Source organism: Garra rufa, chromosome 1 (assembly GCF_049309525.1).
Source record: "Garra rufa chromosome 1, GarRuf1.0, whole genome shotgun sequence".
Lineage (NCBI taxonomy): Eukaryota > Metazoa > Chordata > Actinopteri > Cypriniformes > Cyprinidae > Garra > Garra rufa.
In genome coordinates this window covers 35,575,263-35,602,480 of record NC_133361.1, presented here as the reverse complement: position 1 = coordinate 35,602,480, position 27,218 = coordinate 35,575,263, and the positions used below count along the sequence as shown (strand labels likewise).

Genomic DNA, 27,218 nt, shown 5'->3' with positions numbered 1-27,218 from the left:
CAAAGCACCTCCTGTCTCCTGTCGTCTTTTCTTTATCATCAGACCTTTTTTTTTTTTTTGAAAGAAGTTAATACTTGCATTCACCAAGGATGCTTTAATTGAACAAACATGACAGTAAAGACAATGTTACAAAAAATATATTTCAAGTAAATGCTGTTTTTGGACTATTTATCAAAGTGTCATGAAAAACATATCACTGTGTCCACAAAAAAATATTAAGCAGCACAACTGTTTTTATAATTGATTATAATAAGAAAGCAGCAAATCAGCATAAATAAAACTATTTCTGAAGGATCATGTGACACTGAAGACTGGAGAAATTATGATAAAAGAATACTGTCAAAAACATTGTATAATTACATCTTATTATAAATGTGACCCTGGACCACAAAACCAGTCATAAAGGTCAATTTTATTGATTTAAATCATCTGAAAGCTTTCTATGGATGTATGGCAGAGACACAACTATTTGAACATTTGGAATTTGAGGGTGCAAAAAAATCAAGATATTAAGAAAATGACCTTTAGAGTTGTCCAAATGAAGTTCTTAGTAATGCATATTACTAATAAAAAATTAAGTTTTGATATATTTACGGTAGCAAATGTACAAAATATCTTCATGGAACATGATCTTTACACCGTGTTCCAAATTATTATGCAAATTGGATGTAAGTGTCATAGACATAAAAAAATTGTTTTTCAATTAAACTCATGGATGGTATTGTGTCTCATGGCTCTTTGGATCACTGAAATGAATCTCAGACACCTGTGATAAATAGTTTGCCAAATGAGCCCAATTAAAGGAAAAGTACTTAAGAAGGATGTTCCACATTATTAAGCAGGCCACAGGTTTCAAGCAATATGGGAAAGAAAAAAGATCTCTCTGCTGCCCGAAAATCGTCAAATAGTACAATGCCTTGGACAAGGTATGAAAACATTAGATATTTCACAAAAACTTAAGTGTGATCATTGTACTGTGCAGATTTGTGGCTGATTCAGAGCACAGACTGGTTTGTTCAGGAAAAGGCAGAATGAGGAAGGTTTCTGCCAGACAAATTCATCTGATTAAGAGAGCAGCTGCTAAAATGCCATTACAAAGTAGAAAACAGGTATTTGAAGCTGCTGGTGCCTCTGAAGTCCCGCGAACATCAAGGTGTAGGATCCTCCAGAGGCTTGCAGTTGAACATAAACCTACTATTCGGCCACTCCTAACCAATGCTCACAAGCAGAAATGGTTGCAGTGGGCCCAGACATACATGAAGACTCATTTTCAAACAGTCTTGTTTACTGATGAGTGTCGTGCATCTTTGGATGGTCCAGATGGATGGAGTAGTGGATGGAACATGTCCCAACAAGGCTGCGACCACAACAAGGAGGTGGCGTTTTGGGCCAGAATCATAGGGAGAGAGCTGGTAGGTTCCTTTAGGGTCCCTGAAGGTGTGAAAATGACCTCGGCAAAGTATGAAAATGAGAAACTCATTGTGTGGCCACCATCCTCCCCTGACCTCAACCAGATTGAGAACCTTTGGAGCATCCTCAAGCAAAAGATCTATTAGGTTGGGAAGCAGTTCACATCAAAACAGCAGCTCTGGGAGGCTATTCTGACATCCTGCAAACATATTCAATCAGAAACTCTCCAAAAACTCACAAGTTCAATGGATGCAAGAATTGTGATAGTGATATCAAAGAAGGGGTCCTATGTTAAGATGTAACTTGCCCTGTTAGGATATTTTTGATTGAAATAGCTTTTGATTTCAGTAAATATGACCACCTAATGCTGCAAATTCAGAAAATGCCAATTTTCAGTTCTTTACAACCTATAAAATGTTTTAACTCTGTTGTGCATAATAATTTGGAACAGTGCATTTTCAGTTTTTTATTTTTGAAATAAATACTGTTATCATTAGGAGGTTTGTTCAATAAAATTCAAATTATACCCTATGGTTGATGACTTAAAAAATTATACTGACTGTCATTTGCATTGACTAATTATGAAAATCGGAGAAAGATATCATTTGCATAATAATTTGGAACACGGTGTACTTAATATCCCAATGATTTTTTGGCATAAAAGACTTTAAACAGCTTATTTTGTCTTGGGATGTCAGACTAATCAGAGTAATCGACAGTAAACCTGATAAAATCTAATGATATTGGAGAAAGTCTAAGGACACCATAAGCATTTCTGTGATAAAGGTCATTGATTTGTGTCATAGGTCACATTAGATAACCTAATTTGTTTTGTCTTAATTATCCAAATTTTTAAATTTTTACATCAGGCCCACTTCCACAGAGAGATCTTTCGTAAGATCTTTCATACCGATACACATGAAGTCTATGCAGTGTGAGTCTGCCATGTATGTAGAATCCTCTATTTTACAATATCAAAAAACAATTTATGGTCAATATCATACTATAAACTTACACTGGATATATGGTTGTACAAAGATTAAATATAAAAACCAGATTATTCCCCTGATGATACAATGTGAACAAGATAACCTTAGTCTTAGATAAATGATTGTTTTTATTCAAGTGAGCATACGCACTTCAGTAGTGTGAAGAGTCAGCTGTGCTACACTGATCATTATTTGTTTTGAAAGGCTTAAGAACACGTTGAGCTTTGGGCATAATCCAGTCAAAACAACTTTGTTGATCCCACAGGACTTTGTGTTCAACTTCTGAGGTCATTTCCATGGCAGATTTCATGTATTATTCTCTGCCCTTGTTGTTTATGCAAATTCGCGTAAACATAACTCTTGAACTTATGTCGAAGACTGAAGAAATTGTTGAATAAAGTCATTATTTTTGTTCTCTTCGCACACAAAAAGTATTCTCGTAGCTTAATAACATTAAGGTTAAACCACTGATGTCACATGGACTAATTTAACAATGTCTTTACTACCTTTCTAGGTCTTGAATGTGTCAGTTGAGTTGCTGTCTATTAGGGATGGGCATTTCTGATCATATTTCATTTCGAGTAATCCACAGGTTTGAGAAACGAGTACTCGATTAATCAGGGGTGGAGTTTAACCCTCATGTGGTGTTCAAAATCCTATTACACCTATGGTGTTCCCGGTCAAAAATGACAGGCCTATAAAAAATAGCTTATAAATCACTCATTTAACCACATTTTCTCCCAATCTTGGATTCAATCTTTTTGGCAACTTGTTTTCTGTCAATTAGGACTGGTTTTATATTTCTATTTGCATCTAATTAATTGTGGGCCTCATTTATCTGAGATTAGGCATCTAATTTTTTAAGTAAAAAAATCATTATTTTTGAATAATTTTGGAAATATTAAAAAAATATGAACAAATATTGGTTCTGTTGATCACACTAGTCTACTTTAATGGTTCACCAGGAAGTTTGTTTTGAAAAACTTTTATTTTGTAAAAAATGGCACATAGTCACACTTGTGGTGTTCCCGGTCAAAAATGACAGGCCTATAAAAAATAGCTTATAAATTACTCATTTAACCACATTTTCACCCAATCTTGGATTCAATCTTTTTGTCAACTTGTTTTCTGTCAATTAGGACTGGTTTTATATTTCTATTTGCATCTAATTAATTGTGGGCCTCATTTATCTGAGAGTAGGCATCTAATTTTTTAAGTAAAAAAATGAGAACATCACAGTTCCAAAACAAAATGTCATAATATTTTGTCTTGAAGGTGTGATGAAACAAGAACATGAAAGAGAGATTCTTTTGAAGCAGGGTCACTGCAGTCACAGCCAGTTTGTGCGTGAGTGTGAGTTTAGGTGTGTGAGTGTGTGTTCGAATGTGGTAATGTCAGATTGATGAATGGATATTAGATAAAAAAAATTATCACTGTGAAAAAGAATGTTTCTTTCAGAAAATAGTTTTTGTGTGTGTGTGTGTGTGTGTGTGTGTGTGTGTGTGGCATACATGTATCCATGCATGCACATGTCCAATGGCTCTATGTCTGCAAGCACACATATACATATGTGAACATGATAAACATGCTCCTGACAACTACATTTTTCTCTAATTTTCAGTCTCCCCCATTCACTTTCAATGACCAGGAGCTCGGATAAATGACTCCTACAATTAAACCGTTTGAAAATGAAATACAAAACCAGTCCTAATTGAAAGAAAACAAGTTGATAAAAAGATTGAATCCAATTTTGGGTGATAATATAGCATGACAAGTGATTTATAAGCTATTTTGTGTAGGCTCGTCATTTTTGACCGGGAACACCACAAGTGTGACTCTGTGTCATTTTGTACAAAATAAAAGCATTTCAAAAGAAATTTCCTGGTTAAACATTAAAGTAGACTAGTGTGATCAACAGTGCAATTTATTTTCATATTTTTCTCAATATTGCCAAAATTATTAATGTTTTTTTCACTCAAAAACTGAGGTGCATAAGCTCGGATAAATGACTCCTACAATTAAACTGTTTGAAAATTGAATACAAAACCAGTCCTAATTGAAAGAAAACAAGTTGATAAAAAGATTGAATCCAATTTTTGGGGATAATATAGCATAACGAGGGATTTATAAGCTATTTTGTGTAGGCCTGTCATTTTTGACCGGGAACACCATAGGTGTAACAAGGTGAAAAAAACAACACAAAAAAGTAAAAAAATAAATAAAAAAAAATGTGGACAAGTTGTTATAGTCTCTGTGAACAAAGTCACTAAGTTTCAGTTCAATGCGATAACATTAACTAGTATTTTCAGGAAAAAGAATATCTTCTCCAGTCAAAAATGACATGAACACCACATGAGGGTTAAGCAAGGGGCGGGGCGTTTGCGTCACAGTATACAGTAAACAATTAAAAGAAATAACAGCATGAGGTGAAGCTGAAGCGCTTTTTCTACATGACGCATTGTATATAAAATTAATCACATAGCCTAGATACATAAATATGTAAATGTTATATTACAAATTGTATTTATCTACACAAAATGCATGTGAGCTTGAACTACGTGCCAATCATAAAGTAGTTGACACACTTCTCTGGTTACTTTAAAACAATGGCAACTGAAGCCAGGTCAGACATCGTTGCGTGCTTTAGAAGCCATTTTCGCTCTGTGCTCCGGTCTTGTCTCTAGACCACAACTTCTCACAGCCGTAACAATCAAAAATCAGACTACCGCCCAAATACCAGCAAAACCAATCAGAAAGAATGAAAGTAGTTTAATTTTAAAAAATGCATTTTTAGAGACAATCGATCTTCATTTTCATGCTCGATTGTCGCTGATGGGTTTGAGTAATCGATTAATCGAGTACTCGTGCACATCCCTACTGTCTATGCAGGGTGAGAAAGCTGTTTTGATTTCATCAAAAATATCTTAATTTGTGTTCTAAAGATGAACAAAGGTCTTACGAGTTTGAAACAACATGATGGTTAGTAATTAATTACAGAATGTTCATTTTTGGGTGAACTATCCCTTTAAGTGTCATACTGTTCCCCTTTCAGTCGAATCACTTCGACGTTACATTGGGATCTCGATCATCTCTGAGCCTTATTAGAAAAGGCCAATTCAAAATTGGCGTGTGGACGTGCGCCCCGGCCACGCCCCCGTACATACGGGTATATAAGATGGCGGCGCGCATCACTCAGTCAGACTTTTGCTTCAGAGCCGATGCGTCGAGCCTCTAAACAAAGGTAAGAAAAAAAGAAAAAAAGAAAGAGTTCCTGAGTTCCTGCTCTCTCTCCCGCCGGTGTGCTGCCAAGCTAAGAGAGTGAATTCTAAAGAGCTTTTTGGCGGCCGCCGGCGTGGTCCCTGCGGGCAGCCGTTTTCACGGCTTCAAAAAAGCCTATTTGCCTTCCAGCGAGCAGCCCCGAGTGCACACCGCCCCGCGGTTCCTCCCTGGGCAATCCGGGGTCACAAAAGAGCAATTTCTCGTGGCCGATCAGACGTTCTTATCAGAATGGCTCTGTGGCCGTGCGTTTCTGGATGTGGTAGTTTCCTCACTCCAGCGGACGGACATGCCTCACGTGCCTGGGCTTTGAGCACACTCAGGCAGCGTTCACGGATGGATCATGCCCGCACTGTGAGAGCATGTCCATGGCCACACTGAAGTCCTGCCGCTCGTTCGCGAACCGGCTCCCCTGCCTCCCTCCCGCGGCCGGCTGTTGAACCGCCAATGTTTTTCGGCCGCCGCGAGGAGGCCCGGGGGGGACATCCAAGTTAGAGTAGAGAACGTTCTGCCAGCCCAAAAAGCACTGCGGTCGTCTCTATCTCAGCGTGGTCCCGTCGGGCTTCCGCAGCAGTACGCTTCCCCGCCTGCCAGGCTGAGCGTCTCCTTTGGGGCTCCTGCGGAGGATGAGATGTCGATCACAGCATCGGAGGGAGAGTCAGATGGTGAGGCGGACTTTTTTCCAGGACGTTCATCCTTCTGGGATCAGTCCCCTTCCCCTTCCCCCCTGGCAGGCGGGCTTTCGCATCCTCAACTATCTCGACGACTGGCTCCTCATAGCTCACTCGCGAGATCTGTTGTGCGAACAGAGGGGCCTGGTGCTCCAGCACCTCAGCCGTCTGGGCCTTCAGGTCAACCGAGAGAAGAACAAACTCTCCCCAGTGCAGAGGATCTCTTTTCTCGGTGTGGAGCTGGACTCGGTTGAAATGACAGCCCGCCTCACCAATGAGTGCGCGTCATCAGTGCTGAAATGTCTGGAAATAATCAGACACAGAACAGCGGTTCCTCTCAAAATAATTCAGAGGCTCCTGGGGCATGTGGCAGCTGCAGCCGCGGTTACGCCACTGGGCTTGCTTCATATGAGACCGCTTCAGCGCTGGTTACACGATCGAGTCCCGAGATGGGCATGGCGCCGTGGCACACTCCGGATTGGCGTTTCCCCGCAGTGTCGCCGCCTATTCAGCCCGTGGTCCGACCCTGCTTTCCTACGGGCAGGAGTTCCCCTGGGACAGGTGTCCAGGCATACTGTGATCTACACGGATGCCTCCTCCACGGGCTGGGGTGCTGTATGCAATAAGCAAGCAGCATCGGGCTCCTGGACAGGACCTCGACTGCAGTGGCACATCAACTGCCTCGAGTTGCTGGCAGTGTTTCTGGCCCTTCGCCGCTTCCGACCGGTGCTGCGTCAGAAACACGTACTTGTCCGTACCGACATCACTGCGACGGTAGCTTACATCAACCGCCAAGGTGGTCTTCGCTCCCGTCGCATGTCTCAACTCGCCCGCCATCTGCTCCTCTGGAGTCAAACGTGGCTGAAATCGCTACATGCCATTCATATTCCAGGGGAACTCAACCGTGCAGCCGATCAGCTCTCGCGGCAGTCCACCCACCCCGGAGAATGGCAACTCCACCCCGAGACAGTCCAGCTGATTTGGAGCCATTTCAGGGAGGCCCAGATAGACCTTTGCCTCCCCCGAATCCTTCCATTGCCAGCTGTTCTATTCCCTCTCCGAGGCCCCCCTCGGCAGGGATGCTCTGGCACACATCTGGCCTCCGGGGCTCAAGTACGCCTTTCCCCCAGTGAGCCTCCTTGCACAGACCCTGTGCAAGATCAGAGAGGATGAGGAGCAGGTACTGCTGGTCACGCCATACTGGCCCACCCGGACCTGGTTCCCAGAACTTATTTCCCTCGCGGCAGCCCCTCCCTGGAAAATCCCCTTGAGGAAGGACCTCCTTTCTCAGGGGATGGGTACAATTTGGCACCCACGTCCCGATCTATGGAACCTCCACGTCTGGCTCCTGGACGGGACGCCTCAGACCTCACTGGCCTCCCACAGGTCGTGATTAATACGATTACTCAGTCCAGGGCCCCCTCTAAAAGGCAGGCCTATGCACTGAGGTGGGGTCTGTTCGTCGACTGGTGTTCCTCTCGGGCAGAGGACCCCCAGAGATGCACGATTGCAGTTGTGCTTTCCTTCCTGCAAGAGAAGTTGGAGCGCAGGCTGTCCCCTTCGACTCTCAAAGTATACGTCGCAGCCATCGCGGCGTATCACGATGCAGTGGATGGAACATCCCTAGGTAAGCACCCACTGGTCGTGAGGTTCCTCAGAGGTGCCAGGAGGCTCAACCCTCCCAGACCGCACCTCATACCCTCTTGGGACCTCACCGTCGCCCTCCGTGGCCTACGGGACGCCCCATTTGAGCCTCTCGCCTCAGTCAAGCTAAAATATCTGTCATTTAAGACAGCGCTCCTGACGGCATTGGCCTCCATCAAGAGGGTAGGGGACCTACAAGCCTTCTCTGTCGACGAAGCGTGCCTGGAGTTCAGCCTGGCGATTCTCACGTTATCCTGAGACCCCGGCCCGGTTATGTGCCCAAGGTTCCCACCACGCCTTTCCGCGATCAGGTGGTGAACCTGCAAGCTCTGCCCCTGGAGGAGGCAGACCCAACCGCTGCGCTACTGTGCCCAGTTCGCGCTCTACATACATACGTGGACCGCACTCTGCCCTTTAGACGCAGCCAGCAGCTCTTTGTCTGTTTTGGAGGTCAGCAGAAAGGAAATGCTGTCTCTAAACAGAGGTTGGCCCATTGGGTGGTCGAGGCCATATCCCTATCTTATTTGTATCAGGGAGAGCCATGCCCCTTAGGACTGCGAGCCCACTCCACAAGGAGTGTTGCCTCGTCCTACGCGTTGGCTCATGGCGCCTCTCTAACTGACATCTAGAGCTGCGGGTTGGGCGACACCTAATACCTTCGCCAGGTTCTATAACCTCCGCGTAGAGGCCGTGTCTTCCCGTGTCTTAACATAGACATCAGGCGAACGGAAGACCGGCTGGTGCCGGCTTGCTGCGCCACTCCTTCGGGATCCATGCGCTATTTCCCAGCCGTTCCCTTAAGAAGCTAACCTGGGTCCTCCATGCCCCACAGTCAGCCTAGTGCGGAGTAGATACTGACTGTGCTCCTGCCGGGTCTCCTTCGCCCCGCAGGTTGTGGCAAAACATCTCAGTATTTTTCCCCGGTCAGCCAGAAGGCCGTGGTTTTCCTCGTGTACCCCTAGTTCCTGGATACACCGATTATCTCATTCCACAGGTAAAATATCCCATGTGCTCCGCCCCCCCAACCCCTGCTTCAGTACATCTGGCATCCCTGTGGGGTCCCCTACTTCGGCCCCCAGGGCGTTGGGAAGGTTACGCTCGTACCCGCCTGCGGACACGTCCGCCTGTCTGCACGTGGCGTAGTAACGCGGCGCCAGGTTCGTGGCCCTTTCCATGGGTCCAAGTTCCCAATGTAACGTCGAAGTGATTCGACTGAAAGGGGAATGTCTAGGTTATGTAGGTAACCCTCGTTCCCTGAAGGAGGGAACGGAGACGTTACATTCCCCTGCCACGACCTGCTGTCGCGCTGACGCCGGGCTCTCCCGGCTCTTCAGCAAAAGCCTGACTGAGTGATGCCAATTTTCGTCCACTCGCCAATTTTCAATTGGCCTTTTCTAATAAGGCTCAGAGATGATCGGTCTCTCAAGCGAGATCCCAATGTAACGTCTCCGTTCCCTCCTTCAGGGAACGAGGGTTACCTACGTAACCTAGACGTTATGTTTCACTTCAATGAGAAATCATGAAGGAAGTGAAATAAAAAGTATACATGCTGATTCAATTGTTTTGAATTGATTCTGTGCACTCAACAGAATGAAAACAGCTTCTATGAATGGCTCATTTACTAAAAAAAATAGTATTTACCTAGAAAGCACTACAATAGACATGCTTTTGAGCAATGCTGTTTTTCAGCATTATTCCTAGCTAGTATTTGCAAATAGTGTACACTGGGCTAGAGTCATAAAAAGGTCATAGTCAGTTTCAACATCAAATAAGTAAGCAATAAAATACAAGAGGCTTTGAGAACCGTATTGTTTTTATAAAACACACAATACAAATACTGACAAAAATATGTACTAATGATACTTTTTGAAATAAATTAATTAAAGAGATAATTCACCCATAAAGGACAATTCTGTCATCTTGTTTCCATTTGTTCCAAACCTGTATGAGTTTCTTTCTTCTATAGAGTGTTTTTATGATGTGTCATCAATCGGCCATATTGGAATGTAAACAATGCTACTGAACTGAACAAAACTCCCATATTTTGCTGATTATTGCTGCTGAAAATGGTCAATTATTGCCATGTTTTGAGCTGTACTAATCGGCCAGACTGGAAAAAACATTTAAAGTACTATGGACTGCCAAAATGTATAACAAATCAAGGAAAAGAGTGCAAAAAATTGTCTGAGAAAAAAAAGGCGTTTGTGGTTAACCAAACTGAACCAGGATTTCCAGGGCAAGAATCTTGACAAAATTTGTATTTGTTCTTATCATTTCCAGTCAGGTGAAATATTAGGCTAATATCTTAATAATACTGCTTGTATGTATCTTTACCACCTATTAACTTTAGTTTGTCAAAATATTGTGCCCGTTCCTGCTTACTAAGTCCCTCTCTATATGATTTAGCAGCTTCCACAAATTTTTTTTTTTTTTTTGTGGTTTAGACAGCATAAATTAGCAGAACAACATACATTAACTGTGCAATCCATGCTGTTGTTTATATCCAAGTATCTCCAGTATGGCTTCACATCCAGGTAACTGACCAAACCACTAACTATTTGTTATCAAATGCAAAATATTTGATCAAAAATTAGGCAAGTAAGACCACTACCTGAAAAGGTGCCTTTAAAATCTGGAACCTTTTGATACCTCCATGATTAAAAAAATGCATTCTCAGAATGGTATAGTGACGATAAACGTTTACCTATTTACCTAAACGTGCTAATATGAACACACTCTAGAGTTTTAAAGCATTTCTATCATCAAGTATTTGCATAGGAACATTTGAATATCACAAAAATGGGCCTGATCTGCGTGATAAATGAGCTGTCCAAGGTACTGAACAATATTCCGCTACAAAGCGGCTGATGTCTGGTGCTTATATATGTACAGGGTTTGGCATAGACACAAATGCCTGTGATACATCTTCTGGAAGTTACTGAAATGGTAATTATAACACATAAACAGTAACTTACAGGTTTCTTCACAAGGACATTGTAAGTAATCCATTATCACTCTATGATCATGTATTTAGATGTGCTTTAACTCAGTGCTCTACTTTCACCCTTGCTTTCATATTATTGTAAAGTTAAAATGGCATGATAGTCAGCATTTCATTGTGAGGAGCACACACAGCAGTGTTGCACTGTAACCTTGTTTGTTAGGGTCTGAGGGTACAGAGTGCTATAATTTAACCAGACATTGTAAGTCAGCATATAATATATCATTTGAACACTTGTTATTGTGAAATCTAGTGTGTAACAGCATATTATGATGGTAATAATTAATCCTGCCAAGGATTCTATGAAAAAGACTCAGAAAACTACATGGAAATAGAAACAATGCAACGTAAGCAAATATTTGGAGCCTCAATGGCTTAACTTTTGTTCTACTTCAGTGTTTCTCAACCACAGGAGTTAAGAAAACTTGACTTAGTGCCAAAGGGTCCGAATAAAATATCTGAGTAGCCTATCACATAAATATTTAGATATTTTGACATATGAAATGTTTCCATGAAAACAAGCCAATATATCTGATGATGTGGCTGAACGTTGGAAAAATCAACTAACTTAACTTGTAGTAAATTATACTTGATTGCATTTGGTTGTCACAAAACATTAATGATAATGGGCTGATATTGCTCTGCTGGTCCTTGTGGATCCTTCCAAATGTGATGAGAGATAGCACTGGTATATTTGTAGCAATAGCCAAAAATACATCGTATGGGTCAAAATTATTATTTTTTCTTTTATGCCAAAAATCATTAGGATATTAAGTAAAGATCATGTTCCATGAAGATGTTTGATTTCCTATATATATATATATATATATATATATATATATATATATATATATTAAACTTAATTTTTGATTAGTAATACACATTGCTAAAAACTTCACTTGGACAACTTTAAAGGTGATTTTCTCAATATTTAGATTTTTTTTTGCACCCTCAGTAGTTAAGAAACCAGATATACACAATGCTGCTTTGATTCGTGTGCTGATCACAACACAAGCATTTTCCACATAGTACTTACGAAAGACAATGATGCAAGACATTCTTAGGTAACAGTTAGCTGGTTACTTATCTCTCATCATAACTGACAGGTCCTCTGTTAGGCCACCTAGAAAGATAAATGCATAATCTGAGAAATGACTTAGAAGACCTCTGGGATTCAAAAGATAATTGAACTTCTTTACAGTTTAATTGAAAATAAGCAGAATTTGTAAGGATTTTAAGAGAAACTTTCAGATTTTGCACTATTTCTAGGTCATTAATCAAATCTACTAATTACATTTGTGAGATTTATCAAGTGAATTATTTATAGCTGGTCTACAAAACCAGTCAAAACAAGTAGCACTGGTATATTAGCAATAGCCAACAATACATTGTATGGGTCAAATTTATTTATTTTTTTTTCTTTTATGCAAAAATTATTAGGATATTAAGTAAAGATCATGTTTCATGAAGATATTTTGTTAATTTCCTACCATAAATATATCACAACTTTATTAATATTAATTTATTAGAACTTCATTTGTACAATTTGGAAAGCAGTTTTCTCAATATTTAGATTTTTGGCACCCTCAGATTGCAGATTTTCAAATAGTTGTATCTCAGCCAAATAGGGTCCTATCCCAACAAACCATACATCAATGGAACGCTTTATTTACTTATTTATCAATTTTGAAAAAACTCACCCTTGTGACTGGTTTTGTGGTCCAGGATCACATTTGTGTGTCCCCTTAGCCTACTTTTCGTCTCACAAACTGAAGCAGCATAAAAAAACACAAACACACAAGAAAGTTAAAAGTATCTTTATATATTTTTGCAACAGCAGTAAGCTTGTTTTAAATGCGGAAATAGTTTTGTAGGTTACAGATATGTATTCATCAGGGTTCCTACTAATTTTCCATTTTAAAATTCCATACTTTTCCAAACCTTTCAGTAGATTTTCAAACCATATTTAACCTAAATGGTCCATAGATCAACATTTTCAGCTTTATATTTGGTATATAGTACAGTCATCTGTAAATATTTTTTTTCTCAGGTTTTTTTTTGTCTCAAAGTGACAACTTACAAGTCACTGAAATAAAAAAATATCGAGAAACTATTTACATGTGAGTGAGAATTTTTTGCATGCTATGCATTTCAATTTTTAGATTTATAACCTATTTCCTTTGTGCATCACTATGTATAAAATATAAGCATTAATACACATGAATGAACAGATACTTGCTCAAAATTTGACTTTCCTTTTTGTATTACGACTAATATCAAGGCATAATGTCTGGCTGGTGACATAAAAAGACTGGTACTTGTACATCAGAGGCTATACAATGGGGTACTAAGAATATTGTGAAAAGAAACTCAAAATGCTTATAACCTACAGTTTGCATAATCAAAAACAAAGAAAAAAATCCCTGTAGGAACCCTGATTCATGAATTAGGAAAACAAGGTTTGCATGATTCTCGCTTCAAGTTTCCTGCTGTTCTGCCACTTTAGTGTCTGTGAAAACAGACAGGATGCGCGAATGACGTCACTGCCGGCAATATAAAAAATAACAAAACCGAGTTTTGTTTCAATTAATTTATTTGGAAGGCGTTACTAAATGTTGACTTTTCACTCTATGTTTACAAGGTGCCATTAAAGGCAGGCTGATAATTTAATCTTTATGAGCTAGCTCGTGCTAGAGACAGAACTGGAATAAACCTGTTTTACCCGGTAGGCTCCCATCATGCTTCACGTGCACGAGAATGGCCTCCCCACAGCTCTAGCTGGCGCGCGCGTGCTTGTGCCTCGTGCCTTTACAGTCACGGTCCCCTTCTGATTCTCACAAAACGTCTTGATTTTTCACATTGTTGTTCATAGTTATTAATAACTAAACTGTTTATAAAATACGTGTATTTTCACAAAACGCAGAAGGCTGGTGATATCACGGCTAAATGACAAAAGATTTAATATAGTGCTGTGATATGTTTATTCTTCAGAGATATAATCTCGAGTTAGGGTATGTTTTATTCTGTGTAAACAGACAGGTGATATTTGAGCGCATCCAGCCACCGGGAAATGGAGTGCGCGTTCTCGATTCTCAGTAGTACAGCAGACAACTGTCGCGCCCGCGCCTGAATACCGGCTTCAGCCGGTCACCGGTATATAAAATCTGCCAAGCTTCAGTCAGAGGAAACAGAGCCAGAAAGCTGGCAGATTATACTTAATCTAGTAATAATAACAGTATTTATAAATTGTTAATATAGTCAAAGATAAACTAGTAAACTATTTACCTGAACAGGGGCATTTTCATTTACGTTAGTTGTGACTTTCCTCAGAAGTAACAGCGGATGCTCAGGGTAGGAACGATGTTCTCCAGTTAACACTTCGACAAAGAAGCCAGCTAGCTGTGTTGGTTTTTGTTTTCTTTCAATATCCCGAATTTTCCAAGTTTCTACAACGATTTAGGTAAGTTAAAACGATTTAACGTTATACTTAAACGCGCGTCACTGCTACGTTTGTCTAGTGAAGATTCAGACATTAAGATGTATTTTATGGGACCTTTTTATAAATATGGTAAAACATATTCTTACTCATGAGTTTTTCTTGTAATCTGCTTTCTCATACAATAATGTGAGGCGCGTAATTGAGTAATTCAGCACGTTGTCGTGCGGCGAGGTTCACATTTTGGACGTCACAGTTCTGCTGCACTGCGTCTAAGGACAGATGCCCTGATAAACTTATTGCCTCATATTATATCGCTTATGATATGATAATCAGCTAGGTCATTTGTTGACTTATAAAAGTGCCTTTATTTGTGTCTTGATAGTTTAAGCAGTCCACGTCTTGAAAAGTTTATTAGTATAGACATCAATGTCTTGAGAAAGTAAAATGTGACCCTGGATCACAAAACCAGTCATAATTTTTCGAAATTGAGATTTATACATAATCTGAAAGCTCATTCAATAAGATTTTGATGTATGGTTTGTTAGGATAGGATCTAAGGGAGTGAAAAAATCACAATATTGAAAAAAATACCTTTAAAGTTGTCCAAATGAAGTTCTTAGCAATGCATATTACTAATCAAAAACTAAGTTTAGGTAGGAAATTTACAAAATATCTTCATGGAACATGATCTTTACTTAATATCCAAATGATTTTTGAAAAATCATAAAAGAAAAATCGATAATTTTGACCCATACAATGTATTTTTAGCTATTGCTACAAAAATAAAGGATGTTTTAAAGTGTTGCTGGGCTCTGGCACTCCCATTTTTTAACACCCTAACAGTGTTTACACAAATGTTTTATGCAAAATGATTTGTAGCACCTTGAAAGGTAAAATAATCCAGCGGAGAGAGACGATTAAAAACATGAGCGGCTCGCAAACACAGCCCGATGTTGACTCAACAAGGGAACACCATCAAAGCCGTATGAAAATTAAATCACACCTAAAACTCTCTGTACTGTAACTTTGTTTACATTTACAGAAACGTCACTGTACATCATGACAGGAAAAATGTCAGCCCTGAAGGGCTGCATGAGCCCCAATGTGTACGCTGAGGTGCCAGATGGAGGCTGGGGCTGGCTGGTGGCTGCCGCCTTCTTCTTCGTGGAGGTTTTCACCTATGGCATCATCAAGATTTTTGGGATCTTCCTGCAGGACCTCATGACAGACTTTAATGAAACCAACAGCAGAGTGTCTTGGGTCGTCTCCATCTGTGTGTTTGTCATGGCCTTCACAGGTACAGTCCAGACGTTTGAAGATATATGATAGTACTAGGTGTACCTCACAGTGTTTACACAATACAAATGGTGTTTACACAAGAGAAAATACACCTCAGTGTATGATAATTCAGAAAGATTTAAGAATGGCGATTGGTTACTCCAGTTTTGCCAACCTAAATAATTTTTTATTACTATCTTTTTTTTACTCTCATGGAGACATCTACACAAGCCATTGTATGCTATTTATAAGTTTGTTCCATCATTATGAATGCAGGTTTTATTCTACTGTGACCACAAGTTCAAAGCTACACCAAACACACGTCTCAATTTTATTTTAAGGAAGTTGAGGGAAAAATAGGTAATTATAAAAAGACCGGGCATATCTCAAAGGCAGGGCGTGTACAAAGTATAAAATTAAGAAACCAGCTGTGTCATCGTATCTGTCATTTCCATGTAATTCTCTCAAGGCTTAAGGGGATAGTAGGATCATTCGTCATTCCAAAAGAGGATAGTTGGAGAATTTTTTTGTTTGTTGTTCATTCAGTTAAATCAATGGGCACCAAAACAGTTTGGTTACCAACTTTCTTTAAAATATCTTCTTTTTTATGTTTCACAGAAGAAAGAATTATTATACAGTTGAAGTTAAAAGTTTACGTACACCTCGCAGAATCTGCAAAATGTTCATTATTTGACCAAAATTAGAGAGATTATACAAAATGCATGTTATTTTTTATTTAGTACTGACCTAAATAAGATATTTCACACAGAAGACATTTTATTTTTTTGTTTTTAATTGTTGTCGGTCATTGTTGGAATGGGTTCAAATACACAAAAATGCTGAAAAAACAAAATATTTCTGGGACCTGAAGAATTTTTCAGGTTACAGCACATTATTAAGATTTAAGTGTATGTAAACTTTTGAACGGGGTCATTTTTATAAATTCACTATTAAATAAAACTAAAACTAAATACATGAAACTATTATTTTCTCTTGTGGACTAAATGTAAACATCTTTTATGTGAAATATCTTATTCAGCTAAAAAAAATGAATGGTGTATGATCCCTCTATTTAAAATAATAAACATTTTGCAGAATTTGAACTTTTGACCTCAACTGTAAATGAAATAATGATGAGAGATGACAGAATTTTCATTTTTGGCTCAAGTATCCCTTTTAATTACGCACAAAAAAAAAGATATTGAGTTTCTTCAGTGTGAACATGTCAAACTGATTCTGTCTTTCAAGCTCATCTTTTCATATTGGCATTTGTGCTGAGAGCGAGCAATGCCCTATTTAGTGGATGTGCTGAATTGTGCTGTGCAAGGACTGCCGGCCGTTGTGACGGCTGACTGAAGATTCACTCAGTTTGCCCAGTGACAAAGCAGCCCCACCGTTGCATGACTCAATAGACGGATTCACATTTTTCCAGTTGAGAGGGCTTCAAAGGGTCATTCTTGTTCAAACAGAGGCAGTCACTCAAATGGCTCAGACAGAAAGTGATTACGCCAAGCAAAACTTGCTAGTGATACTGTCTTTGTGCCTTTGCTGCAAAAATTAAGCCACCACTGAGGGACAGTTTGGGACAGTTTTGAAAAGGAAGTGCGTAGATTTATTGTGTTTGTAATTGAATTTGTGCTGTAAGACTAAATAAATCACAACTGTTCAATGTTGTGTTTATAAATTGGCACCATCTTTCCCACAGCTCCTCTTTCCACGGTGATGAGCAACCGCTTTGGCTATCGGCCTGTTGTCATGCTCGGTGGACTCCTGATCAGCCTGGGTACAATAACAACAGCTTTTACTAACTCCATCATTGAGATGTACTTCACCATGGGAATTGTTGCAGGTAAATCCAGCTTGAGTGTGAGTTTATATATATGATACATGTTTTGTCCCGTACTGTCCAATAGCAAAATATGTATAAAACGTCAATACTTTAATTAAAGGGTTAGTTCACCCCAAAATTAAAATTCTGACATTAATTACTCACCCTCATATCATTCCAAACCTGTAAGGCATTTGTTTTTCTTCAGAACACAAATTAGGACGTTATTGATGAAATCTAAGACCTTTCTGACTCTGCATAGACAGCATTGCAACAACGACGTTTAAGGTCCGGAAAGGTACCAAGAAAATAGACAAAACAGATGTCACATAGACTATTTTGTTGATGTTCTTGGTAATGTCTCAATCTGTGTTCCGAAAACAAACTATGGTCTTACTGGTTTGGAACGACATGAGTGTGAGTAATTAATGACAGAATTTTCTTTTTTGGGGCAAACTATCCCTTTCATATTGAATTGCTTTTTTTGTTGCAAATGCAGTGTGTAACTGAAAATATTTTTTCCTCAAGGTTGCGTTGCATGATACTGTGAAATCTGATTAATGTTAAATTTTTATTTTACAGAAGAGTACAATTTTCCATACATACATACATTTGCAAAGTAACAATTTATTGTTGTTAAAACTGTTAGAATCTGGTTTCTTTTGAACTTTCTATTAATCAAAAAATCCTGAAAAAAACACCAAAATATTAAGCAGCACAACTGTTTTGAACATTGACAGCAATTAGCTATATAATATAATATAAGGTAAAAATAATATAATATAAAAGTACTACATTGTAATATTTCACAGTATTGCTCTTTTGCCACATTTTTGATCCTATAAATGCAGCCTTGGTGAGACTTCTTTCAACAGTTGTGTATTTTCTGTCATATAAATAATAGTCATGGTTTCTGTCGTTTCAATACTGTATGATTACTTTTTTAAGACAGAGAGGGAATTCAAGCAGTGCTGTGACTGGAGTATGACTTGTTGGCATCAGTAAACCTGATTCTTGACAGCTTTAGTAACACACACCCTTATGTAACAGAATGAGTGTTTTTGGGTGGAGTGTTTTTATGTGTTGACAATGGGATTCAAACACATTATCTGAATTTGAACTTGGCTTATGTCAAATTCCCTTTATTTAATAAAGCATATATACAGGAATTCATTAAAATATACCTCATAATGTTCATTTTGAATACCCTAATATATAAATATGTTTGAAGATTTAATTTTTATTGAATAATTTATTCATGCTCAAACTGTCCAGTCCACATTTGGAGAATCCCTTTGCTATAAAAAGCTCTCACTCGCTCAAATTCAAATTGACACTTATTGTGAGCAAATAATCATTTTGTTTTTCAGATTTCTCAAAAGACGCACTGCTAGCTTTCCCCAAATATCAAAACACTTCCTCCCCGCCATCATTAGTTGATCCTAACCTCGCCAATCTTTGTTTCTCCTTGTCTCTTTTTTGTCTCTTTTAAATACAGTTTTCTTTCAGCCCTTTGTCCAGTTTGTCCTACGGAAGAAAACGGTCTGGTTTGTGGCGTGCTTTGAGCCCGGCCCCTCAGGCTGACCTGAGCTCCTTGTGTTGAAGGGACCAGTGGCTGTGATCTCCCTCTTTGCTGTTTATTTACAGGCCTGGGCTACTGCCTCACCTTCCTGCCTACAGTCACCATCCTGTCGCAGTACTTCAGTAAACGCAGATCCCTCGTCACATCCATAGCCTCCACAGGAGAATGCTTCTCTCTGGTAGCACTTGCACCAGGTATGCCATAATTATATTGATAGTTGACACAAAATGAAAGCAGCATCATTATCTCATCCTCATGTTGTATGATCCATCTGTTTTGTCAATGTTTTTTATCCAAAACTATATTGGACCCCATTGACTTTCATTGTATGAACAAAAACACTGAGTCATTTTTTAAAATAGCTTCTTTTGAGTTCCACAGACTAAAGTATTAGTTCACTTCCAGAATAAAACTTTCCTGATAATTTACTTAGCCCCATGTTATCCAAGATGTTCATGTCTTTCTTTCTTCAGTTGAAAAGAAGTGAAGGTTTTTGAGGAAAACATCCCAGGATTTTTCTCCAAATAGTGGACTTCAGTGGGGATCAATGGGTTGAATGTCCAAATTGCAGTTTCAATGCAACTTCAAAAGGGGCTCTACATGATCCCAGCCAAGGAAAAGGGGTCTTATCTAGTGAAATGATCTGTCATTTTCTAAAACTTTTTATATATTCACTTTTTGTACTTTTTAGCCACAAATGCACTAGCTAAACTTCATGCATTACGTAGTCACGTTGGAAAGATAACGCATGTGGAAAGTGTAAGTGGAAGCACTGACCCAGTGTTTACAAAACAAACATGCAAAGAAAGTCACATGCCCTTTACAAATAAGGTAAAACAACAAGGTCTGCCAGTTTTGAAGTTGAAGAAGAAATTGAGGTGGGGTTTTTCACTCTACCCTACCTACCTTTTTGAACCGGAATACACAGACAAAGAACTAACCCCGCTTGGCCAATCCAATGCGTGAAGTTATTCGATGCAGAGGTAGTGCAAGATGAGCATTTGTGGTTAAAAAGAATATATATTATTGAAAATGACCGATCGTTTCGCTAGATAAGACCCTTATTCTTCAGCTGGGATCGTGTTTGGAAACTCCTTTGTAGCTGCATTAAAACTGCAGTTTGGACCTTCAACCTGTTGATCCCCATTGCAGTCCACAAGCCTTCATCAAAAACCTTAATTTGACTGAGGAAAAAAAGACATGAACATCTTGGATGACATGGGGGTGAGTAAATTATGAGGACATTTTTATTCTGGAAGTGAACTAATCCTTTAAAGACCATCATACAGGTTTGGAATGTGGCTGTACAAATGATTATTATTTTTAGGTGACTGTCCCTTTAAATGCACAGGCAGTCTTGTTTTGAAAGTTACATATTAGCTAAGCATGTACATAACATGATAAAAGTCGTTTTGGAAGTCAAATATATTTGCATAGCCATAAAAGACTATTATTTTTCACAGGAAGCCTAATGTTTTTCAGACATGTTGAAAAACTGGTCTTTCTCTGATTCGCTTCATTTGAATTCACGTTGCAGCTATGAATGCGCTGAAGGAGCAGATTGGCTGGCGTAAATGCTTGATTGTGATTGGGGTTATGCAGGCCTCAGTTATTGTCTGTGGGGCTCTGCTAAAGCCAATAGTCATTAAACCCAAACCCGCCGCCCCAGAGGGTTCCACAGCCCCGCTTAAAGAACCTGAATCCAAATATGACCTGGAGAATGAAATCACATGTACCTCTATCGGCTCTGTGGACTCAGGGGTCCAGTCTGTCACCTCCTCCCAGATCAACCTGTCTGAGGGACAGGAATCTACAGAAAAGGAGAAAAAAGCACTTAAGGAAAAGGAGGAAGAAGAGCAACCAGCGCTACCTGAGACCCCACTCAAACGGGATCAAGAAGACTCGAACGTCTCTAGACCCAAGTTGTTGGACTTCTCCGTGCTTAGAGATGCCAGCTTCAAGTGCTACGCACTGTTTGGCCTGTTCGCCACTCTGGGCTTCTTCGCTCCGCAGCTCTACATTATTGAGCTGAGCGTGAGTCGAGGAGTGTCACGTGACAGTGCCACCTATATGCTTTCAGCCATGGCTGTGGCTGAGATTGCAGGTCGTCTGTCCATGGGTTGGGTCCTTAATCGCAGACCCATCAGCAAGATCTACATTCTGCTGATTTGCACAGTGCTGCTGTGTCCAGTGTTGGTCATCTTCACCTTCGTCAGTGAGTTCTGGGGGCTCATGTCTTGCTCCTGTTTCTATGGCTTCCTACTGGGCACCGTGGCCTCCAGTCACATCCCAATGCTGGCTGAAGATGACGTGATTGGCATTCAGAGAATGTCATCGGCTGTTGGTGTCTATGTGTGCATTCAGAGCTTCGCGGGACTGGCTGGTCCACCTCTAGGAGGTAAAAACTGCCTCTGTGACTAACCTTGGAGAAACAAACATCTCTAAACACATTAGCATAGTTTTCTGGCAAATGGCTAGAATAGGAGTTTTTAAAATACATTTAAATATGATGTGAGGGACCCCTTTATTAAAATACAAAGGCAGCTATATATTTTTCATGTATAAAAAACATTTATATTGTGTGAGATATAAATTTAAAAATCCCCAAATAAATATTATTAAATTACATTTTATTAATATATACAGTACCAGTCAAAAGTTTTTGAACAGTAAGAATGTTTTGTTTTTTAAAGAAGTCTCTTTTGCTCACTAACCCTGCATTTATTTGATCCAAAATTCAGCTAAAGCAGTAATATTGTGAAATAAATTTACTATTTAAAATAACTGCTTTCTATTTGGATATTTTTTTAAATGTAATTTTTTTCCTGCGATCAAAGCTTAATTTTTAGCATCATTACTCCAGTGTTCAGTGTTCACATGATCATTCAGAAATCATTCTAATATGCTAATTTGCTGTTCAAGAAACATTTTTATCAATATTTAAAACAGATACATTTTTAGGACTTTGATGAATAGAATAGATCAGCATTTATCTGAAATAAAAAGCTTTTGTAACATCATACACTATACCATTTTGTTTAGCAAGGATGCTTTAAATTGATCATTGATGATAAAGACATTTATAATTTTACAAAAGACTTCTATTTCAGATAAATGCTGTTCTTCTAAACTTTCTATTCATCAAAGAAACCTGAAAAAATTCTACTCAGCTGTTTTCAACATAATAATAATAATAAAAATAATAATATTGTGTGTGAGAAATTAAAACAATTATCAAAATAAGAAATATATATTATCAAAATTTTGTGAATGTACCTGGTAACCAGCTAGAATGGATATTCAATATGATGGTACTAAAATGTAAATACAGCTTCATATTTTTATGCATAAAAATTAATTTATAATATGTGAGAAAAATATGAAAAGTATTTACTCAAATTTTAAATTAAGTATACAATAAATTAAATAAATATTAAATTAACATATTCTAATATATAATCTAATATTAACTAATTAATATATTAAATATTTAACATGTATTTTTCAGTGTATTGCTAATGTGAAAAGCAAACAAACATTTTAGACCAGTTTTAAAAATCTAGCAACATTTGGTGATTGTGAATGTAAAAAAAAATTAATAATAATAATAGTGTTAAACACATCACTAATAAATTAAGATGTTAGCTTTGATAGCACTAAAAATACATTTTGTAAAGTCAGTGACCCCCTATAAACATGGATGCCAATTTAAAATACACTTGCAAAGCATTCATACTTGCTCCAGAAAATAAAAATAATCTAGTTCCCATAAGAGTGGGCACTGCCCTTGTTTTGCTGCTTGATATTGCAAATTGGTGTGTCTTACCATATCATCTTAATGTATTATCTTAATTATGAACACACTGGTTTGTAGTGCAAACAGTTTTACCATTTATAGCATGTTGTTATTTTTCTCGTCATTTCCCTATAGCAGATAATGAACCGGAAGTCTCACCCTTGTGGCTCACTTCCTTGTTAAATAAAACGTGGATAAATGTGCCTCCCACACACATTTATGAAGGACATCTTGTGTCTTTTGTTTCAGGTTTTCTGGTAGACAGGACTGACAATTACGGATCAGCTTTTTACTCCTGCGCGGCTGGGATGGGAGTCGGGGCTCTGTTTCTTGGATTGGTGCGTCCAGCCAAATCCGGCCTTTGCCTTCGGAGAAGACGAAAGGACCAGCAAACAACAGACAGAGACTCCAGCTCACAGGGAAGTGATGATGGCCCTGCTGACTTTGTAGAAATGGACATGGAGATTGACAGCAGTCCCGCAAAGAGCAAACCTTGGCCAGTATGAATACCGCCTCACCTCAAGAGTAAATGCACTTATCCTCCACTTGAACGATTATCCCAAAGGCTCTCCCACAAAAACAGTCACAGATCTAACTTTACGTCAGTTAAAGAAGAGTCCAGTCACTCTTCATTGCACTTTTGCACCCCACACCCAATCATAATTCCAAGAACACGTTTACATTCCTTCTCATTATTTATTGAAAAATGATGAATTTTGAGGTTCCTGTTGTATTGTGTGCTGCATTCTAGTCTCCACAGATAGACACGCTTTTAGAGAGGTCAAGAATTAAACCTATTAAGCATTCGATTCTATACCTCTCATTTACCAAAGTCTTAGTGTGAAGTGCAGCTTCGCTCTTTATTTCATTACTATATTGTCTACAAACCATCACACCAATTTTAATTCTTTAACATCTAAAAAATGAAACCTCAAGCTGTTTTGCTGCTTACAGTGAGGCCATTATGCATATTTATATTACATTAAATTGCATAAGCCTCATGCAGATTTAAAGGTGAGGCAAGTACAGAGCTATCTAGTGTTTCAGGGTCATATGTTATTTGCTTGCCTATAGATAATGGGTCACTGTTCACTGGTTTAATATTTAACTAGTGTTGCTATTGCAAATGGAAACTGATGGGGACATCTGCGCTTAGAACGTAATGTAGCTCTGATGATAATACAGGACTTGGAGCACTTGGTCCTCCATCAAGAGCAACCCATTGTCAGTCCGAATGAGGGAAGAGTTGTGCTGAACAAACGTCAGTTCCTGCTTAGAGATGTAGGCTGCCTAGGAACACATTCAAGAGTTTCTTATGAAAAATTATGGCTACAGAATGTCATGTTATCGCTGTAATTTGAAGTGTGCCGTTTGTGCCTTCTACGGATTTACGTAGAGCTTGAGACTTGAAGCTGGAACTAAAAGCGGACGTTCACATAGAACGCATTCTTTCATTTAAAAGTACGAGACGCAATGTTTCAAAGCACGTTTTAAAGTCAATAGCTCCTTTCACACATACAGTTATTACGGGTAAATTACTGTTAAGAGATCATGTGTAAACAGGACCTTTTACAAAAATACTGGTAATTTCATTCTGGCAATTTACCTGTATGAGATGTTGTAACATTACCAGTAATTTACCGGAAATGTGCTCTGTGAACACAGAACAAGATTACCCGTATGAAAGCATACAAGTGCAGAACGCACTAATGTTGAATGTCTACTCTGGGCCAATCATAACATTATGACGCAGATTCTGCATTTACTCCGCATTCAGTAGTTCAGTTTAAAGTTGTTTAAAATGATGTCTCTGGGCCAGAAGAACTGCATGAATGTGAACATTTGACAAACAAAATCAACAAAAACAATAACTGTATTCATCCCTCCATGTTTACAAACGCAACACTGGGAGGCACAGCCATTTGGAGGTCATTTCAAGTTTATGATATCACAGAATTTACCGGTATTTTGTAACTGATGTGTGAATAGTTCTTTACTGGTAAAATTATGGAAAGTCAATGCCTGTGAAAAATCGTTTCGGTAATTGTACTGTGTGAAAGGGCTAATGATGTCCATCTATGCCACTTTTATGTCAAAAAATGCAAATGTACAACACAAAAAATGCCATATTTGGCATAAACGAATAGAAAAACATGCATAAACCGCGAGTCTTGAGACGCATAAAAAGTTGAAATTGATTGTTAAATTGTCACGGCATATGGACTGAGTCTCCAGACGCGTAAACAATTGGACTTCTTTAAAAGCAACTGTATGTACTTTTTTTAACCTTGAAATATCAGTTTCATATTCATTCTGACGGTACACCTAATAAAGCGACATTTAGGCTACGTTTACACTAGTATGTTTTCATTTTAAAACGCATAACTTTTGCTACGGTTACGCCTGTCGTTTACATCTACTCTGGTGTTTTCAACCCTCAAAAACGGAGACTTTCGTAAACGCTGCAGACCCCGTTTTAGTTTGAAAACTTTGAGGTTATGTTTTAGTTTAAAAGGACCAAAATGGAGACTTTTGAAAACGATGGCATATGAATACAATAACATCATGCTCATTTGTTACGTCTCGTTTCAGAGGCTAATTTAGGAAAAGTAACCGTTAAATTGCAAAGTAAAAAATAGATGCAAAGAATAACAGTCAATTTTATTACGGTTACTTCTCTAAATTAAAACATGAGGTATACAGCTTGAATGGTCATATGACATTCATTTTTGGTTGTGTAGTGTAGACGGAGATCATTTATGAAACGCGGATCGTAGACGAGGATCGATTTCATTTTAAAAATGAAAACACATTCGCTTTGCATATCCTTGACGACCGTGTAAACAAAACGCAGTAAAGATGCCAGTGTAATCAATGAGCGTTTTCAATTTTAAAATGAAAACGCACTAGTGTAAACAGGGACGAATGTGCTCTGTTTCATTCCCAAACGTCTTGGGTTTCTGCAAGTTTGGTGAACGGGTACGAAATTCTACGAAAAGGGCGGATTGCTTTATGGCACTTGTACAGCTATCCATTGGTATTACTGCAGTGATATATTTACAATAGTCAATTCCACTTACTTAACTCTAGGGGGCTCGAAAGTCACAATAATATACAAAACTACATACAGTTGCGTTAATATTTTTTAAGTAATGCGCAGCAATGCTTAAAGAGGTCTGTAAAAAGCAGCAGTGGAATGTGTTCTGTGAGAACGGCCCTGAGAACAATACACTGTATGAGCAACTTGACTAGTATTTTTTTATGTGTTATTCCCTACATGAATGGCAGAAGACTTGATCATTTGATAGAGAGAAATGACAGTATGTGGGCACTGGAGTGAGTTTTTAAAATGAAAAAAGAGTGAAATTTATTTTAGCACCATGTACTGCACATGAGAGGAGTCTGTAGGTAAATCCCTTCGAAGCACTTACCTAATGACTTGAAATCTTATGTACCTCTTATTTCATGCAAACTCTTTTAATTTGTCAAACGTGTATTTAAATAACATTTGTTTAGGTTTTGTACTTTTGATGCAGACACATTTTGTGCGTCCTTTTTTCTGATTTGTATTTTGTTTTTAAATGTAATGCAGACTTGACGGTGTGATCCTGCACTTCTGAATATCGCAATGACAGTATATGTACAATGTAGAATAAAAGCAATGATTTTTATAAGCGGGTCCTGTTTAGTCATTATTTAATACTACACAGGTTGATTTTCACTGGGGAACGCCACATAAGCACATGCTATTGTAGTGGCTTATATGAAGCAGTCACATGACCGCTTACAAAAAGCTGAGTCATGTTGCTCTGCTGCAGACGATAAGCACAGTACATGCAGCAACAGTAACTTCACCCTGTCCTGTCTGGGTAAAGAACAGCAGTCTGAGATCTTATGAGTGTAAAGCTCCTTGAGAATACCTTTCCCCATAGACTAACATTGAAAAATCCATTAGTGTGCACCTGACTTTTGTTTCGGCATGTATTATTTTTTGCTGAATCATCATGACTTAAATTGTAATTGTGTAATTTTTCATACGGTTCCTTAAAGGTATAGTTGACCCAAATATGACAATTCTGTGATTAATTACTCAACCTCATGTTGTTCTAAACCCGTAAGAGCTTCATTCATCTTCAGAGCAGAAATTAAGATATTTTTGATAAAATCCGAGACCCTACATAGACGACAATACAACTGACATGCTCCCGGGCCCAGAGAGGTAGTAAGGACATCATTAAAATAGTCCATGTGACTTTTTGTGTGCAAAGAAAAAAATAGCAACTTTATTAAACAATTTCTTCTCT

The 27,218-nt window shown here is 38.7% G+C and overlaps 1 protein-coding gene across 1 annotated transcript; it reads left to right on the top strand.

Annotated features, from left to right (window-relative positions):
• The first annotated feature begins 14,142 nt into the window (after nucleotides 1-14,142).
• slc16a6b (solute carrier family 16 member 6b) lies at nucleotides 14,143-26,588 on the top strand. The gene is made up of 6 exons (XM_073839321.1): nucleotides 14,143-14,451; nucleotides 15,473-15,727; nucleotides 17,414-17,557; nucleotides 19,184-19,312; nucleotides 20,656-21,516; nucleotides 23,164-26,588. The coding sequence occupies exons 2-6, from the start codon at nucleotides 15,490-15,492 to the stop codon at nucleotides 23,418-23,420; spliced, it is 1,629 nt and encodes a 542-aa protein (XP_073695422.1). The 5' UTR covers nucleotides 14,143-14,451; nucleotides 15,473-15,489; the 3' UTR covers nucleotides 23,421-26,588.
• Nucleotides 26,589-27,218: the final 630 nt, after the last annotated feature.

Coding starts and splice junctions, on each gene's coding strand:
- slc16a6b (XM_073839321.1), top strand. CDS start 15,490: ATGACAGGAAAAATGTCAGCCCTGAAGGGCTGCATGAGCCCCAATGTG. Junction 15,728..17,413: donor GTTTGTCATGGCCTTCACAG/GTACAGTCCAGA, acceptor TCTTTCCCACAG/CTCCTCTTTCCACGGTGATG. Junction 21,517..23,163: donor GGCTGGTCCACCTCTAGGAG/GTAAAAACTGCC, acceptor CTTTTGTTTCAG/GTTTTCTGGTAGACAGGACT.